The 19514-nt window shown below is 38.1% G+C and overlaps 1 protein-coding gene across 28 annotated transcripts in view; it reads right to left on the bottom strand.

Annotated features, from left to right (window-relative positions):
- The window catches only part of GIGYF2 (GRB10 interacting GYF protein 2), a 163350-nt gene that overhangs the window by 97912 nt on the left and 45924 nt on the right, over positions 1 to 19514 (bottom strand). For all 28 annotated transcript variants that reach the window (XM_063645250.1, XM_063645256.1, XM_063645262.1 and 25 more), the window contains 4 exons: positions 13347 to 13476; positions 12014 to 12109; positions 4798 to 4909; positions 523 to 634 (listed from right to left, as the gene is read on the bottom strand). In XM_063645250.1, coding sequence (XP_063501320.1) covers positions 523 to 634; positions 4798 to 4909; positions 12014 to 12109; positions 13347 to 13476 — 450 coding nt within the window. The remainder of the gene's footprint in view (positions 1 to 522; positions 635 to 4797; positions 4910 to 12013; positions 12110 to 13346; positions 13477 to 19514) is intronic.

The raw sequence follows: 19514 nt of genomic DNA, 5'->3' as shown, positions 1-19514 counted from the left end.
CCACATCATTAAATATTTTCAAAAACACCTCTAATGCTCATATGATATCCTACTTTGTAGATATACAATTATATAAGGGCAATATCAATCTGTTTGGCTTATTTCCAATTATTTTATATTATAAATATCATCACAGTGAACACTGTTGTACATACATCTTTGTGCAATTGCCTCCACTCATCTTGTTAGACTTCATGTAAAGTCACAAACAATATAGAGAGAAGATACTTTTACTAATACCAACAAACAATAACATGACAATTTGGTATTTGCTATCAAATACCAAATCAAATTAACTATGCTGCCACTCATATATTAACCTATCTATCTAGAATCCATCTTCCTTTAAATAAGAATCATTTAAAAATTTCTAATGTACAACTTGATATTCAATACTTAAGAGCATTTTTTAAAATGAAACCCTTTAACTGTACAAAAACATTTCTCCCCGCAGAAAGCAAAAAATAAGTAAGTTTTATATGCCAAGAAATTTTTATGCCAATATGTGGATCCTTTAGTTACCTTTCCTCCCAGCTCTGCGATCTATGCATTTCTCTGCCACCGCCTCGACCAAAAACACCCTCTACTTCATCAAAACTTCTTTGGTAGAAACCACATTCACCTCTGCCTCTGCCTGAAAATAAGAAAACAGAAAAAAATGATAGTCAGATGTCAACATGTGGCACACATTCACCACCATAAATTAATATCTAAAGTTCTATCTCTATACAAGGCAGGACATCTACATTTAAATACTGAACGAGGCCTGATGATCTTGACTTATGAGACCAACAATAGCACTGAAGTAGGTAGACCACAAGAGGCTGAAAGAAACAAGTTAAAAAACTAACGTAATATAATGTAATAGACCCAGTCCTGAACAAGAAAGTATCAACTTTAAGTTCTTTAACAAAAAGTTGAATAGTGAAATTCTAAGAAGTTCAATAAAACACTACCCTAGATTAAATATTTTATTGTTTTATATTCATAAAAATGGAAGAAATCTTGGCTTAGAGAGTTTAAGAAGACAGGGGCTAAAGTCAAAAAGTCAAGCACAAAAGTTAAAATAATTTATCTAATCCCAGAGAAAGGATAACTTAATAGGATCAATTCTAAAACCATCAAATCTCATGAACGCCATACAGGGTATATTACACAGTAACCAAAGGTACAGTTTACTCTATACCCAAATCTTGAGGTTAAAAAGAAATGTATCAGGACTAAACTTGAACCAACAAAGCTGGTAGAGTGTCTGGATATAGGGATTTAGAGGCTCTCTCTGGTGGTTCAAGCATAAACTGGCCTTTACTGAAGGCAATTTGGTTAGATCTATTGACATTTGACTCAACAATTCTACTTAGGATTTCTCCTAATAGAAATAGTTGTACAAAAATGCTAATATATATGAAGACGTTCACTGTAATTAAAAAAAAAACTAGAAATCTAATCAATAAAGGATTAGCTACATAAATTCTGATAAAATATAGTAGAACACTATGATGCCACAGCAGATTAAGCACGGACATTATTCTGTTCAATAACAAGAACATAGTGAAGAATGATGCATATAAAAATTATTCCATTTATATAAATGATACAGCTGCACCGTTAGGGTCAGGAAGGCTATATATCCAATTGTTAGGTCTGGAGGCAGAAGACCGTATGCACTTTTAGCTGTATACTTTATGTACAGTTTTCCCAACAAACGTTTGTATTCAATAAACAGGTGAGAAAATGAGAGGAGGGGATGAGGGGTGCGGGTCTAAGGATGTATTTATAACTAGGTGAAATCTTAGCCATCGTCCCTAGCTCAATTTTTCCCACAGTACACAATGACCCAAAGAAAAATGATAATGGATCTTGATAAATACATCCCAAAGCTTAATATAATTGAGCTAATTACTTCAAATATCCATGCAGTATTTCTATTTCTTGTTTGTAATTTATCAAGAATTAACTCAGAATACACTTGTGCTTTTATGTGACTATATTATGAAGTATCAAAATAATGCACCAAATTATTTTGTGGGTACTCTTAGAAACAATGGATACCCTCTTGACTAGTGCAAGTATCCACTTCTTCATTAGTCAAATGGAAGTGAGAAGCACGGTGGAACTATAATAATCTTAAAGTTACCCTTCAACTTGTGTCAATTTCCCTTAAAGTCAACTCACAGTTTAAGTACTTCTCCCTTCAGGAAATGTATACACTGTATTTAAGATCCTAAAATAATGTAATACAAATTGTCATATAACGCATGTCCTCTACAAGGAAGATTTTAGGATAGGGGCAAAAGTCTCCTCGTCTTTTAGAGAAAGCCATTTTCTCAGGAAGGCCATTACACTTGTATCACCTTGAAGAAACTGTTTTATTCCAGAAACATATAAATATAAAAAATAACCTCCAGCTTACCAGAAAAACAAGCAAAACACATATAAAATATTTTCTCAGTTATGACTAGCACTGACACCGGTCCTGCTAATGATACTAAAACTTTACGGTGGGACATACTACAACGATCAGGTTCTAAAGCTTTCCAACTTGGAAAAATTTTAATCTTCTATAAAGTGGTTCCCATACATGAATAAGGAATTAAATATAACATGATGAACCTATCGTAAGGCTCAATTAAAGAACTGTTCCACTGAGAGTTCACCCTATTCTTTTTGGGAATTAAAACATACTTCCTTTTACTAATGATGAAGACAATGGTTGAGAGTTGTGTCAATCTGCTTTATTTTTAAACAACCTAACCAAATAAAATAAGAAGATGACAGTTTCATGTTGTTCTTACCACCTATTTAGTTTATTTAAATTTTACTAGTACATGATATTTAGCAGTCTGGAAATCAGTCAATTTCCACATCAAAGTTTCCTAAAGTTGCAAACAGCCAAGATAATCATCTAGTGTTAGCTCTGCCTATACAAAGAAAAGCCACAATAATCATTATTTAACCAGCAAGTTAAAATTAAGTAATGAGTGGAAAACACAAAACCACAGATCATAATTACAACCTTCTTTTAGAAAATGGGCTACTGAGATCATTAAAAAGAAACACGGGTAGTTGAGATAATGTTAAAAGTACTTTTCACACCAAGTCAGTTCACTCACTTGACTAGTTTCGTGCCATTCTTCAACATTAATATGTAAATAAAGTCATGACTTCTTACATATGTCACAACATCTATTTTTTTTACATAGCCTGATTAAATTCTGAATGTAAGCTTTCTATCATATGTGATAACCCTTCATTTCAAAGAAACCAAAAAGCAAGGAGAAATTCAATCATAAACCAAAAAGCAAGGAGAAATTCAATCATTCACTTGTTTCTCGATTAAGTAATAGGGCCGGGAGGTGGTGCTGTTCAGAGATTGGTTGGTATTTGCAGCACACAAAAGTCGGTGTTATTCACACTTCTTCATCCAGAAGATCTCTCCCTGGCTTGCCCTGAAAAGCACTGGAGGCAAAGCTGCCCAAGTACAACCTCTCCTTGCCACCAACCCACAGCAGAAAAACACAGGAAATGCCCAAGCAGCAGGCCAGAGCCATAAGTGGTCAGTCCCAACTCGAAACCACCACCGTGCCACCAAGATGCATGGATCTCAAATTCTGGACCAGTGGAACCTAACTCGGTGTATGAATCTGAATTGCCTGTGGAGCTTTTGAAGCACACACATGCCTAGATCCCACCACCCAAAATTTTGTTGCACAGGTATTTCCTTTAAGTTTTACATTTAGTCTAACATCTCCTCAGGTTAAAAAAAAAAAAAAAAAAAATACTCTTTAAAGATGGACAAATAAAGCCAGAAGGAAAAAACACAACTAGGTAATAGTACCTAGCAAAACAAGTGGAGAGTTTTAATCAGACACTTCACACCTGGATTCCCACATTCTGAGTAGACTACTAAAAGAAACCTCTTCCCAGGAATGTACAATTGAATGCATTTTCTAGAGAGACTGTAGATAAATTACTCTATTTATAAAGAATTTAAATATACTCATGATGATGCCAATCTTGGTGGTATAATATGGAGAGACAATGGTCTCACTCACTGCACACATCCAATTCTTCCATTTCTAAAGTATCTCTTAGAGAAAATTACAAGGTGTATTTAGACCACTGTTATGATTTAGTCAACATAAGAGCTAAATGATCAAGCAAATATTCATATTACAAATATTAAGAATGTCACCATATAAGAGAAAATCAGCAAACCCAAAATAGGGGGCAGATATCAAAGAAACAAGTAATATCAAAATAAGACTATTTTTCCAACACAAAAATCTGTAAAACTATAGGTTAAATAAATCAATGTGGCAGAATTATCTTTTGTTCTACCCCTAAAGGTCCTAGTCCTGATGAGGCAGTTTTTGTTAAAGCCCCTCTCTGGCTGGAGAAGCTCTTGGCACACGCCTCTCACACAGAAACTGTCACAGAGGACTGCAGGTACTTCAGTGCTGCTTCCATAGTTAAGACACTTCAGGAAGCGTTGGCTCCCAAAGTGTAAGGCTCTCTGGGGATGAGGAACATGGATTTGTCGGAGTGAATTGGGACTGTCTAAATTCCCTCATGTTCAAATCTGTACAGCTAGAATTATACTCCTCTGTTCCAAATCAGGGATTATAGAGGAGATACCTTAAAAAAATGGTTCTGAATATAAATATTCAGGACATTTAGTATGCAGTTAATGTCAAAGAACAGTTTTTATTAAATCAGGCATTCAAATATTTTAAAAGTAAGTTCTCTATCCTCCTCCTCCTCCTCCATTATTACTTTTTTCATATGAAAGCTCACCTCGCCCTCTTGAAGAACTTCGACCTCTAGGAGCCCCCACCACTGTTCCTCCTCCTCCTCGTCCTGTCAATCGCAGGACAGCAGCACTATTTACAGACATGGAAAAGTTTCTCTGCCAAAAAAAAAAAAAAAAAAAAAAGAGAGAGAAAAAGGAAAAAAAGAAAGAAAAAAATGGATGAAACAGATAAAACTACATGTTGCTTCTCCCCATATTCCCACTGCATCTATAAAACGGCATCTAATTACTACTAGCAATGGAAAACCGTAACTGCACAACATATGAGATGATCCAAAACTTGATTTTACTTGATAACTGCAAATTAACATTTCAGATCAACAAAATTGACAATCAATGCCTTACACTATGCTAGGTTTGGTGAGGAAATAAGCAAACAAACTAAATGCCCTATATATGCACAAGTAGATAGGGAAAATACATAACAGAATAAATACAGAAAATTTTACAAAAGAGATCTGGTTTGAAAGGGTCCTGTAAGCCTTTAACTGGTGAAAGGTGGAAATGAAAGGGAGTTACCAAACGTCTGATGCGAGGGTAGGACATTCTGCACATCAATGTGAATTAGCAACTCCAAGTAGTATTCAACAGAATGAAAGGAATCATAAGTGAATGGGAAAGGGCCAAGGATCTAAACAAGACCAACCATCTAAATAACACATTAATGGGAAGATGAAGGGAATACTTAATAAATTAAAGTAAAACCCAATCACTCAGTTATTAACCTGCATTTGCACCGCAGCCAATCTGGAACAGGGTCAAGTACAAAGAGATAATGGAGTGCACCTTTGGTATGTCTGTAGCCAAGGGTTCTCCTGGCAGAGAGAAAAGCTTAGGCTTAAGAGTTAAGGTAAAAGGCCAGGTGTGGTGGTTCATGCCTGTAATCCCAGCACTTTGGGAGGCCGAGGCAGGTGGATCACGAGGTCAGGAGTTCGAGACTAGCCTCGCCAAGATGGTGAAACCCTTTCTCTACTGAAAATACAAAAATTAGCCGGGCGCAGTGGCAGGCACCTGTAATCCCAGCTACTTGGGAGGCTGAGGCAGGTGAATTGCTTGAACCCAGGGGGCAGAGGCTACAGTGAGCCGAGATCACGCCACTGCACTCTAGCCTGGGCGACAGAGCAAGACTCCGTCTCAAAAAAAGAAAGAAAGAATTAAGGTAAAAAAGAATCCTGCAATTCAACTAATATTTTAGTCCAAACTGGTTTCCACTGACTTTCTATTTTGATTCAAAATCAACTGAAATATGATGTCTATACCACCTTCTTTTGAAGAAGTCAACATCTAATTGTTAAAAAACTTCTACTTTCATTATTAAATGTGTTGTAATAAATAGGTCATTTTCTCCTAGCTGCTTTTTTCAGAATTTTATTCACAACAATTTGTTTGGTAAGTTTTAGGAACTTTATCAGTGTAAATAAGAATTTTTTTTACTTTTTAGGTATATAATCATATTATCAAGTAACTTCAAAACTAAAGACTTAAGATATATTTGACAACTAAAAATAAAAGACACCAAACTCAAAAATTATATTTTTATTTCAAACTATAATAAAATGTACTTAATAAAAAAGAAAACTGATTGAAACATATATATTAACTTACCTTTTAGCACAGAGTAAGCAGTGGGGTACTAAATAATGTCTCTGTGTATTATTATAATTAAACAACAGTATGAAGTCCCAAAATACAGATTAATATATTCTAATATTGAAATAATTGTGAACAGAGCTAACTGCAACATGCATGCTAGGATCCCATGCAGTTGAACACCTATGAACCAAACTATCACATATATAAAACTCAAATGCACCCGTTTGAGTGCATATATATTTTCACAAACTCTCATACATTGCTGATGAAAGTATAAACTAGTATAATCTCTCTAGAAGGCAATTTCTAAAAATTTAAATGCCCATCCCCTTTGACACAACAATTCTACTTCTTACCCATGTAAAAACTAACATAAATAGAAAGATTAACTACAGTACTGTTCATAAAAGCAAAATATGGAAGCCATCTATGTATTAGCCAATCCTAATTTAAAAATCATGGTCCTCTACATGTAAAATTCTGTACTGCTGATTTAAAAAAAAAAAAAAAAAGAAACAACTCTATTTCTTTCTTTTTTTTTTTTTGAGACGGGGTCTTGCTCTGTCGTCCAGGCTGGAGTGCAGTGGCACGATCTCAGCTCACTGCAACCTCTGCCTTCCGGGTTCAAGCGATTCTCCTGGCTCAGCCTCTCGAGTAGTTGGGACTACAGGCGCATGCCACCATGCCCAGCTAATTTTTTCTATTTTTGGTAGAAATGGGGCTTCACAGTGTTGGCCAGGATGGTCTCAATCTCCTGATTTTGTGATCTGCCCGCCTCAGCCTCCCAAAGTGCTGGGATTACAGGTGTGAGCCACTGTGCCAGGCCACAAATCTATTTCTTAGACAGAATCGTATGATAACAAAAACTGCAATGTCCTATGGTCAACCTAATATACAGGGACATGGAGCATACTTGTAATTAGCAACACGGAGAGGCCAAACTCCCTGGGACTGAATTCTGGCCCCTACACTCAACTTCTCTGTGCCTCATTTTCCTCATCTATATAATGTAGATAGGGATATTATCTACCTCACAGGTCACTGCAAGCACTCAACACATCAAACGTTAAGTGCTTAGAACAGTGTCTAATACACACTAAAAGCTAAGTAAGTATGTCATTATCTCTTAGATGCTTAGGTTAAAACTGTAAAGTGCCAGGCACGGTGGCTCACACCTGTAATCCCAGCACTTTGGGAGGTCAAGGCAGGCAGATCACTTGAGGCCAGGAGTTCGAGACTAGCCTGACCAACAAGGCAAAACACCATCTCCACTAAAATTACAAAAAATAGCCAAGGATGGTGGCAGATGCCTGTAATCCCATCACTTTGGGAGGCCAAGGCAGGCGGATCACTTGAGGTCAGGAGTTCGAGGCCATCCTGGCCAATATGGTGAAACCCCATCTCTAATGAAAATACAAAAACTAGCCAGGCGTGGTGGCGGGCGTCTGTAATCCCAGCTACTCGGGAGGCTGAAGCAGAAGAATTACTTGAACCCGAGAATCGGAGGTTGCAGTGAGCCAAGATCACACCACTGCACTCTAGCCTGGGCAATAGAGTGAGATTCTGTCTCAATAAATAAATAAATAAATAAATAAAAACTGTCAAGTGTAGAACTGTGTGAATCGCATGCTACCATTTGTGTGTGTGTGTGTGTGTGTGTGTGTGTGTGAAATAGTGTTTAAGGGAATATACAGATAGTTGTAGACACCATAAGCACCCTGGAAGGGAATACAAGAAAATGGAAATAGTGGTTATTTCTGAGGAACAGTAATAGGTGGCAGAGTTTGGGTGAGTCACAGACTTGCTTTTCATTACGTGCTTTTTGAATTTTGTTAGGTATATATACAAGTATTATCAAGAATGAATAAATAGGCCGGGCGCAGTGGCTCACGCCTGTAATCCCAGCACTTTGGGAGGCCGAGGCAGGCGGATCACGGGGTCAGGAGATCGAGACCATCCTGGCTAACACGGTGAAACCCCGTCTCTACTAAAAATACAAAAAATTAGCCGGGTGCAGTGGCAGGCATCTGTAGTCCCAGCTACTCGGGAGGCTGAGGCAGGAGAATGGCGTGAACCCGAGAAGCAGAGCTTGCAGTGAGCCAAGATCGCACCACTGCACTCCAGCCTGGGTGATAGAGTGAGACTCTGTCTCAAAAAAAAAAGAATGAGTAAAGTAACTTCTTTGATGTCAAATAAATAAAACACACCAGTCTTGTAACAGCTACCTAAATTGCAGGTGTAATGCATTTTTTTCTCACTATATTTGATACATAGATACATGGAGGGAGAAGGAGAATGAGTATGTCAATATACTTTAAAGATACCTATTTCAAGTAACTTCAGCAAACAAGACATGCAGCAAGAAGCCTGGTTTAAGTTATTATTTACCTCCCTAAGAGTACCAAAAGAAAAGGTATACAAAACTCTAGTCTAGGAAGATCTAGTCAATACTAATCTCTGAAGGGGTACCTGATCATTCAAAGGACAAACATCAAATTTTTTATCAATTTTTTGCCAGCTTTAAGCACTGTCCTACTCCAACATATTTGGTAAATGATAAAGGCTACCAAATATGCATCAGGAAATCCCAAATGGTGCATTTTAAATGCCTTCAAAACGGACCTGATGATCTTCTGTGGCTACAGTGAAAACCTCCCAATGCTTGCATCAAGATGCTGTGATAACAGAATACAGACCTTAAGATAAACATTTCCATCATAAGAACAAAATTAAACATATTCCTTTAGTTGTTCTGGAACTAATTTTGGTGTATAGGCGTAGTGCATACCTAATTTTATTCTCCTCTAAATTGTTAACCAACTATTACTGGTTAACTGCAGTTAACCAACAGATCTCAAGCAACATTTGCAAAATAATTTTTGATTTTCCAAACGATCTGTGTACTTACTACACACTAATTTCTTTAAAATGTTACAAGATGTGTCTGGGTAATTCAATTATTCATTCTGTTGAGTAAAAGTCTACCACATTTTGGTAACTAGTAGCATGTCCTCCTCCCTCTTCTGATACATTTAGTCTCTAAGAAATCTAGGAAATCATTTAAAGAAACATAAAAAGGAATTTTTAAAAATAATACACAAATAGCTAAAAATTAAAAGAATAATCACAAAAGAATAAAACTGGTACATGAAGCTCATAAAATTAGCTTTTTTATTTAAAATCATAATGTGGCCAGGCACGGTGGCTCACGCCTGTAATCCCAGAACTTTGGGAGGCCAAGGCAGGAGGATTCACTTGAGCTCAGGAAGTCTGAGACCAGCCTGACCAACATGGTGAAACCCTGTCTCTACTAAAAATACAAAAATTAGCCAGGCATGTTGGTATACACCTGTAATCCCAGCTACTCGGGAGGCTGAAGCACAAGAATCCCTTGAACCCAGGAGGCAGATGTTGCAGTGAGCCGAGACTGTGACACTGCACTACAGCCTGAGTGACTGAGCAAGACTCAGTCTCAAAAAGAAAAAGAAAAAGAAAGAAATAAAATCATAAATGCAACTTTAACATTTAGAAAACTTACTGGGCACAGCTATGGTCAATGACTTTAAAATATGAGGAGCCAGACCAGGCATGGTGGATCATGCCTGTAAGCCCAGCACTTTGAGAGGCTGAGGAGGAAGAATCGCTTGAGGCCAGGTGTTCAACACCAGCCTAGATAACAGAGCGAGATCCTGTCTCTACAAAAAATGAAATTAGCCAAATGTGGTGGCATGCACCTGTACTCCCAGCTATGCAGGAGGCTGAGGCAGGAGAATCCCTTGAGCCCAGAAGTTCAAGGTTGTAGTGAGCTATGATCATGCCACTGTACTACAGCCTGGGTGACAGAGTGAGACCCTCACTATACTCCAGCCTGGATGACAGAGTGAGAACCTAGCTCAAAAAATAAAATCTAAATAAGTAAACAAAAAATACACACACACACACACACACACACACACACACACACACACACACACACAGAGCTCATATAAATAGCATAAATCAACAAGAAAAAGATGAATATCCCAAAAGAAAAACTGGCAAAGGCAAGAAAAAAATTAACAGAAATATAAATGATGAATAAACATCTAAACTGTTTACTGCTACAGGCAAAGAAATGCAAACAAAAACGATGGGAAAAAATTTTTCCAAATCTGCAGGGAAGTCTTTCAGTAAAAATACTTGATGTTGGAAGTACAGAATCGTACCACTTGTATTAAAAGGAGGAAAATATATTTCCATATTTACTTGGAAAAATACATAAGAACTGCTAACACTCGCAGCCTCTGGGAAAGGGGGCAGCTGGCATGGAAAGGATTAAAATATTAGTTGAATTGCAGGATTCTTTTTTACCCAAATTCCTAAGGTTCAGTTTTTACCCCTCTGCCAGGAAGACCTTTGGCTACAGCCATGTCCAAGGTGCATTTTCCTCTGTGTATCACACTTCTGCATTTTTGTACCAACTGTACAGAAGGTATTCAAGTAAAGGACATATGCCAACATTTTGTTTCTTTTTTTTTTTAATGGAGTCTCACTCTTTGCTCAGGCTGGAGTGCAGTGATGCAATCTCAGCTCACTGCAACCTCTGTCTCCCGAGTTCAAGCGATTCTCCTGCCTCAGCCTCCCAAGTAGCTGGGATTACAACTGTGTGTCACCACGCTCGGCTAATTTTTTTATTTTTAGTAGAGATAGGGTTTCACCATGTTGGCCAGGCTGGTCTCAAACTCCTGACCTCAGGTGATCTGCCCACCTCGGCCTCCCAAAGTGCTGGGATTACAGGTGTGAACCATGCATCTGGCCCCAACATTTTTGTCGTTCAAAACATTTCATAGTTTAAAACCTTCTTGAAAAATTCTCTTTCCAAATGCCCAGGATTTTAATATTTCATAGAGTATTTGAAAAGATTTTTATTACTTCTTGCTTTACCTTTTCCTTAAGCGTCAAACAGATATATTTTTGGCTCCTGGACTCTCTTCTTCCCGTATGGATGCCCATAAAGTAACATTCAAGCTTTCCAACAAGGCTTATTTTTCCATTTTTCTAAAGTCATCATAAGTTCCTTGAAATCAGAAACTCTTTTATTTTCTTTGCACAGAACAAAATACACTATAAACAGGAACAATACTAAATTTGCTACTTTCCAGCCCACAAGTTTTACTTTCTCACATCACTCTCTCTCTCACACACACACACACATACATTGGTGACAGAAGAGTTTTGAATGCATTTTGAACTGAAGAGCTACATTTTTCCCTTAGTAGTAAAATGCACTGGTAAGAATTCAGGTTGGCAATTACTTCTGAAAATCTGTTTATTTGCAAAGATGATTTTCTCCCCTCCCCACAAATCACTCTTCCTCTCTACTTCAGTAAAGTTTTAAAGGATGGTTCCCAATGTCCTTAAGGATCTACAAACGTTTCCAAATACTCAAAAGCTACAGATACTACAGAAAATCTAGTCAACTAATAAGCATCAACGTACCAAGAAATAGAAGAAAGCAGACCTATGAGGATGCAGGATAATCCTTAGAGCATAAATAGTAACTTCCTATTTTCATGCCTTAGCAGGAAAAGAATAAGAGTTTGCTGGGGCTCAGAGCTAATCACAAACCTGTTCTTCTTCTGTAAAGGGTACCAGAGCCAATGGTGGAAGGGGTTCTTCCTGGAGGATAGGCAGAAATTCTTTATCCAGAAGGTCTGAAGGTATCTGTAGGACCAAACACATGATTATGAGATTAATGCTATTCCTGCGATAAGAAGAAATACAAGAAGATAAATCCAAGAAAGAATACTCTTCTATTTATTGTTGATTATTATAAATACAGATTAATGCTTATTCAGCCATAATTGACTTCTATAGTCCTTATACATTTTGAGAGAGTCAGTATTAAAAACCCCAGTCAATACTCCCCGGCTTCTCAAGTGACTGCCACTTTTGGATTCAGCACTAACTGCTATACCAGAGCACAAAGTGGAGGAATAAAAGTCTCTACATTTAATGAGAAGCAGAAGATGATAAGGAGAGTTTTACAAGCAACTGTATGTGTCCTTAGCAAGCATCACTAAAATTTGAAATTCTCGATCATTGAAAAACAAAGTATACTGGAGGTGGGGCATTGTGGCTCACGCCTGTAATCCCAGCACTTTTGTTGGAGGCCAAGGCAGGCAGATCACTTGAGGGCAGAAGTTGGAGACCAGCCTGGCCAACATGATGAAATCTCATCTCTACTAAAATACAAAAACATTAGCCAAGCGTGGTAACGCATGTCTATAGTCCCAGCCACTCAGGAGGCTGAGGCACAAGAATCACCTGAACCTGGGTTGCAGAGGTTGCAGTGAGATGAGATCGCGCCACTGCACTCCAGCCTGGGCGACTGAGCCATACTCTGTCTCAAAAAAAATGTATATTGGGAAAAAATACAAAATATTATTTCTTACTAGTCAGTGAGTAAAAGTCATAATAAAAGTATATTTTACACTGTTTCAGTTTTGATCTAAGTGACACAAATGTAGTCTTACATTTTAAGGTTTTCTCTCCACTAAAAATTTTATATAGTCGACGGTGCTCCTCCTGTTGGCTCCTTATTTTTAAGTGGAAAGTAGGATAAGAGGTACAATAAAGAGAAAGGAAAAATTCTTCATTTCTTAGCCATTGAACTAGGATACAAATAGACATGAAAGAGGGGTTAAGAGGAAGTTAGCTAGATAAGGCAGTAAGTGCTGACTACTCTCCTGTTTCCATGATGCTGCCTAAAATATAGCATGTGATAACACTTAGAAGATCCTCTGTTAACTATTGCAGGCTTCAAAGCGGGGAAACAGTTAAGGTGGAAAGGCATGGGTCAATACATTAGTAAAATAAATCAGTTTTCATGTATCAGTACATCAAGGTATATATCCCAAAGTCTCATTCACAATTTTGAACTCTTTTCCTACTTTCTTACCTTGTTGTCTTTAAGGAAAAGTGCTAACATTTCTTCTCTGCCATAACGATAATCTGCTAATTTATACTTCGGCAACGCTGGAGAAAGAGGAGGGGATGTAATACTCCCACCACTGGACAGAGCTCGGAGCCTAGAATACAAAAGACAGAGAGTATGTCAAATGTTCTGGTGCTACAGACCTTTTATATCATACACTGTCAAAAAAAATTCATTTTAGTTCTTTAGAAGAGCAAAAAGAAATCCTACTATCTCAAAGAATCAGACTTTAGCTTTAATACAATCTTTTGTCATGGCACACTAAAAGGGCAGTTTATTGAGAGGTAACTAGACAACCATGTAGCAATTCCTTAACTTAAAAGGCATCATGGCTATGTCCCCCAGAAGCTTAGAGAACGAAAAAGGGACACATTTTTCCAAATTTTAAAAGGCGTGTATGATTAAAACGAAAGTGAGATACTATCTTACACTCATTAGATTCATAAAACTTAATAAGTCTGATAATACCAGGTGTTGGTAAGGATGTAAAACAATGGAAACTTTCAAGTAGTGTTTGTGGTATTATAAACTGAAATAATCACTTCAAAGAATGATTTGATAATAGCTAATTATTTAATTATCTATTTGGCAATTTGGTAATGGCTAAAATATTTAATAAAGTATGCTATACAAAAGAAAAATCAAAACATAGCCTATAGTAATGATAATTTTTATATAAAATGCATAAACCTGCAGCTAGGTTTATACTGTTTCAAGACATACAAACTGCAGCAAAAGCATAGAAACAAACATGAAACTGACAAATATAACATTCAGAATAAGGTTATATCTGAAAAAGATAAGATTATAAAGGCAGCCTTAATTGTATCTACAATGTTTTATTTTTGCAGCTTGCCAATGAATACACGGGTGTTTATCACAATTTATATTTTTATATGCCTGAAATATTTCACAATGTTTTTAATAAAAGCAATTAATGGTCAGTGTAGAGAATCTGAAAATGCAGTCAAGTACAAAGAGAAATTGAAAACTACATTTACTGCTAAGAAGACAAAAAATATACTCCAAACTGATAACAAAAGTTGCCTCTAAAGAACAGAACTTGGGGAAAAGGGACCATTTTGTTTAATTTTAAAATAATATATTTTTATAGAGAAAAAGACAGGGAAGAAAACTTCAGCAAAAAATGGCGAGTAAGATTCTACTGTAGCACTGTGTCAGACAGCAAGTGGAAAAACTAACATCAGGAGTAGCTAAGGCCGGGCGCGGTGGCTCACGTTTGTAATCCCAGCACTTTGGGAGGCCAAGGCGGGCGGATCACGAGGTCAGGAGATGGAGACCACGGTAAAACCCCGTCTCTACTAAAAATACAAAAAATTAGCCGGGCGTGGTGGCAGGTGCCTGTAGTCCCAGCTACTCGTAGAGGCTGAGGCAGGAGAATGGCGTGAACCCGGGAGGCGGGGCTTGCAGTGAGCTGAGATCACGCCACTGCACTCCAGCCTGGGCGACAGAGCAAGACTCCGTCTCAAAAAAAAAAAAAAAAAAAAAAAAAGGAATAGCTGATATCAAGAGTGAAAAGGACCATGCTACTTTAATTCTAGTTTAGACCAAGGAAAAATTCAATAGAAGCATTGAAATATGTGCCCAAAACTGCTAAGCTTTATTCACAAAGCAAAAAAGAAGCGAATAATCTACTAAATTATGACACATTAAATATTAATATGAAGGCCAAGTAAAACACAGTAAATATGTGCACATTATTAAAAATAGCGTATGCATAGTAAACAGTAAAATGTGTTTACAAGAATAAAGTAATATTTAAAGAAAAAAATATGAATTAGCAAAGTGAGACTGTTGGGGTGGGATTTTTTTTTTACTTATTATGGAAAATTTTTGTATTTTCATAAATGCACCAAAAAGCAGATGACAAACTCCCGTGTACCAATCACTTAGCCCCAAAACCAACAATCCACGGCGAATCCTGCTCTTTCCACCACCTTATCTAAGCTTCCTTTGATATTATTTTGAAGAAAAGTTTCAGCTTAGCATTCTATCCATAAATATTTAAGAATGTTATTTCTCAAAGAATTTGTTTCTCCCCGCAGCGTCTCGCTCTGTCACCCAGACTGGAGTGCAGTGGTACAGTCATAACTCACTGCAACCTTGACCTCCTTGGCTCAAGGGATTCCCCCACCTTAGCCTCCTGAGCAGCTAGGACTACAGGCGCATACCACTATGCCCAGCTAATTTTTGTATTTTCTGTAGAGACAGGGTCTCACTATATTGTCCAACCTAGTCTCAAACTCTGGGCCTCAAGCAATCCTCCCACCTTGGCCTCTCAAAGTGCTGAGACTATAGGCATGAGCTACCATGCCTGACCCAAAACATTTTTTTAAAGTCTGGGTTTTGCTGATTTTATCCATGATATAATTAAACGTTGTTCTGTCTTTTGCATTTCATGTAAACTGGTGACTGGGTATAGAGATTTTGAGATTTTCATCAATTTGGGTTCTTTTTTGGCAATACTTCACATGTACTGGTATATTATTCCATCAAGAGGCACACATTGTGATGATGTGTTTGTGACACCTGCAGTAATTTATGATCAATGCTTGGTTCCCTAAGTTCACTAAGGTTGTAAGTGATTATATTCTTTCATTCCTCCCTTATGTATTAGCTGGAATACTTCTGCAAAGAGAAATTTTCCTCTTATACTATTTGGTATAGTTACCGAATGATACTGCTTAATAAAGGAGGAAAAAAGCCTTAATTCTTATTTGTTTTCAAAATAACGACTAGGTTCACTTGCACCTTCCAACAGTGTCCAACAGTAACACATTACTTTATTAATATATTTCAATTCACAGCAATTATTAACAGTGTTCAAACTGTCTCATCTTTGAAGAGTGGGAGACTCTTCAGGTTGGCTCCTGGGTCCTTTTGACATGACCCTAGCAGTCTTTAACAGCTTCTTTTCTATCTGATATGTCAGAATGTTCCAGGATCATCTTGTATTTTTCTTGCCTCAGACCTGAAATCAATCATTTCCAGGAAGCCCCAGATTCGCTTTCATTTATAGAAATACCACAACCTGGGTTCTGGGACTGCTCACTGCTACTCTTTGTTTCCTTTCCAAATATTCTTGGGCTTGGAGGTCATTTAGTTCAACCCCCATAAAACAAGTTAAACAACCAGGTAAGAAAACAACATACCCAGAAAGGAGTGGTCCAATCACTCCTTCCAAGAAGAAAGGAACTACTCCAGTACCTTCCAAGCAACTGCTTTTTATTAGATTCCTGTAAAGCTGGGCTCTTTACTGAAGAAGTGGAATTAATATCCACTGAACACTGAAGCTGAATATTTTATACATGAACTAGCTCATTTAATCTAATTTAACCTTCACAACAACCCAAACATAACAGATAAAAATAAAGCTGAAGGGTTAAACAACTTGTCCACAGTCACAGACAGCAGAACAAAGATTCAAACCTAGGTTTTTATTACTTAAAAGACCACAATTGACCGGTTGCAGGTTAGCTCACACCTGTAATCCCAACACTTGGGAAGCTGAGGAGGGTGGATCACTTCAGTACAAGAATTCAAGACCAGCCTGGGCAACACGATGAAACCCCATCTTGACAAAAAATACAAAAATTAGCTGGGTATGGTGGCTCATGCCTGTGGTCTCAGCTACTCAGGAGGCTGAGGTGGGAGGATTGCTTGAGCCTAGGAGGTCAAGGCTGCAGTGAACAGCCACTGCACTCCAGCCTAGGCGACAAGGCAAGACCCTGTCTCAAAAAAAAAAAAAGAAAGAAAGAAAAAAAACACAATCTTTCTAACAATTAGGTCTCAAAATTCTATTTAAAATAGCCAGTTTAAAATACACATATGTTTTATTAGAAATTGTTTTAAAATATCTTCCTTAACACCAAACCAATATGTTTTCCAACAGTTTCTATCACCGGATTACACATCTAGGCACTCTTTCAAATGAAAATCATTCTGGTATTGGCAAATAATCACCATGTCTCCCCAAAGACTCCTTCCCATGGCCTAACATTCCTAATTTCTTCAATTGCTGCTCACAATAAGATTTCAAATGTATTCACCACCCTGTCCCTTCCAATGGATCACCAATGGTTTTCCAATGCCCAAGACTAAACATTTCTTATAGTCATCAGATTTATTAAGAGTAACACAGGCCAGGTGCGGTAGCCCATACTTGTAATCCCAGCACTTTGGGAGGTCGAGGAGGGTGGATCACTTGAGACCAGGAGTTTGAGACCAGTCTAGGCAACACAGTGAGATCCTGTCTCTACAAAAATCAAAAAATTAGCAGAGCACAGTGGTGCATGCCTGTAGTCCCAGCTATTTGGAAGGCTGAGGTGGGAAGATCGCTTGAGCCTCAGGAGGTAGAGGCTGCAGTGAGCCATGATCGCAACACTGCACTCTACCTTGGATGAGAGTGAGACTCTATCTCCAAAAAATAAAAAATACAAAAATAACACAATAACACAATCAGAGATTTCCTTCAGGTGCTATGAAAAGAAACTGAGGCAAACTGGCAGTAACTCAAACTAAAAGACAGTTGCTTGAGTTAGGATAATGGCTGTACTATGACTCAATAATCGACAAATTCAATTCCAAGTCCCTCTTCACCTGCAGATACTTAGAAAAGCTAAAACATATTTGGGTAATATTCTTCACTAAAAATCCACCTGAGAACTCATGAACACAAAGAAGGGAATGACAGACACTGGGGTCTACTTGGGGGTGGAAGGCAGGAGGAGGGAGAGGAGCAGGAAAAACTACTGGGTACTAGGTGTAACACTTGGGTGATGAAATAATCTGTACAACAAACCCCCATGACACAAGTTTACCTACATAACCTTCACATGTACCCCCGAATCTAAGTTAAAAAACTCCACATATGATCTTTATCTCCTCCATACAACCCTCTCTTCTAGAAATTTAATCCCTATGTGCCTTTGTCTGTCTCTAAACATATCTCTTCATTTGTTTAAAACTTTTGATGCAGCATCTCCCTTCTAGCTATGCACTGTTCATCTTTCCTCTTCATCCAGAAATATCTCTACTTCCTCGCTTCTCAGTCACTTCAAAACGCAGTGTGCCTGGTTTCTCCTGCCACTCCACTAGCTCCTGCACTGTTCATCGACAACCTCAACACCGCCAAATCCATGTGAAAACTTTCTGTCCTCATCACCTTCATCTTTCTGGCCTATAATGAGATCTGTTTAACAAAGGAGGCCCAATTCTACCACGGGTAGTAAATAAGTGGCAGCAGCAGGCCCCCCAAAGCCCCATGATACTCCCAAAATCTTCGCTTGGTGTTTTCCAAAATCCAAACTTCAGCTTATGAAAGCAATTTGGATAGTCAATAAACAATGTGTGAAGGTGTGGGAGTCAAAAGGCACTTCTATGTAAGCTTGTGATTCTCAAGTCCAGCTGTGACCTCTCCTATAGTCAGGCTTTCATACACAACCATATAAATAAAGCCCATCAGGTTCAATATGCCCAAAACCCTAACCCTACTCATCAATTTATTCATCCAACCCATTCATTGCCCATATTCTCAAACATAGTTAAGGACATCCCAATCTAATCAGCCACTGGATTAAAAATTTGGGATTCATACTTTACTCCTCACCTTCTACCATCTCTCATACCCAATTACCATGTCCTGTTAGTTTTAAATCCTCAGTCTCTCAAGTCTTCCCCTGATCCAACTAACCTAATTTTTATTCACACTTTTATTTCCCGCCTGGACTGCTGCAAATGCATCCTAAACGATTTTACTAGCCCTACGTTACTAAGAATTATTTATTTCTTCTCTCTCTTTTTTTTTTTTGAGACAGAGGCTCACTCTGTTACCCAGGCTGGAGTGCAGTGGTACGATCTCAGCTCAGCTCACTGCAACCTCCACCTCCCAGGTTTAAGAAATTCTCCTGCCTCAGCCTCCTGAGTAGTTGGGATCACAGGCGCACGCAAACACACCTGGCTAATTTTTGCATTTTTAGTAGAGATGGGGTTTCACCATACTGGTCAGGCTGGTTTTGATCTCCTGACCTCAGGTGATCCACCCGCCTCAGTCTCCCAAAGTGTTGGGATTACAGGGGTGAGCCACTGTGCCCAGCCCCAATTCTTTTTTCA

This window comes from Symphalangus syndactylus, chromosome 8, assembly GCF_028878055.3.
Source record: "Symphalangus syndactylus isolate Jambi chromosome 8, NHGRI_mSymSyn1-v2.1_pri, whole genome shotgun sequence".
Classification (NCBI taxonomy): domain Eukaryota; kingdom Metazoa; phylum Chordata; class Mammalia; order Primates; family Hylobatidae; genus Symphalangus; species Symphalangus syndactylus.
This window is presented reverse-complemented; position numbering and strand designations above follow the sequence as displayed.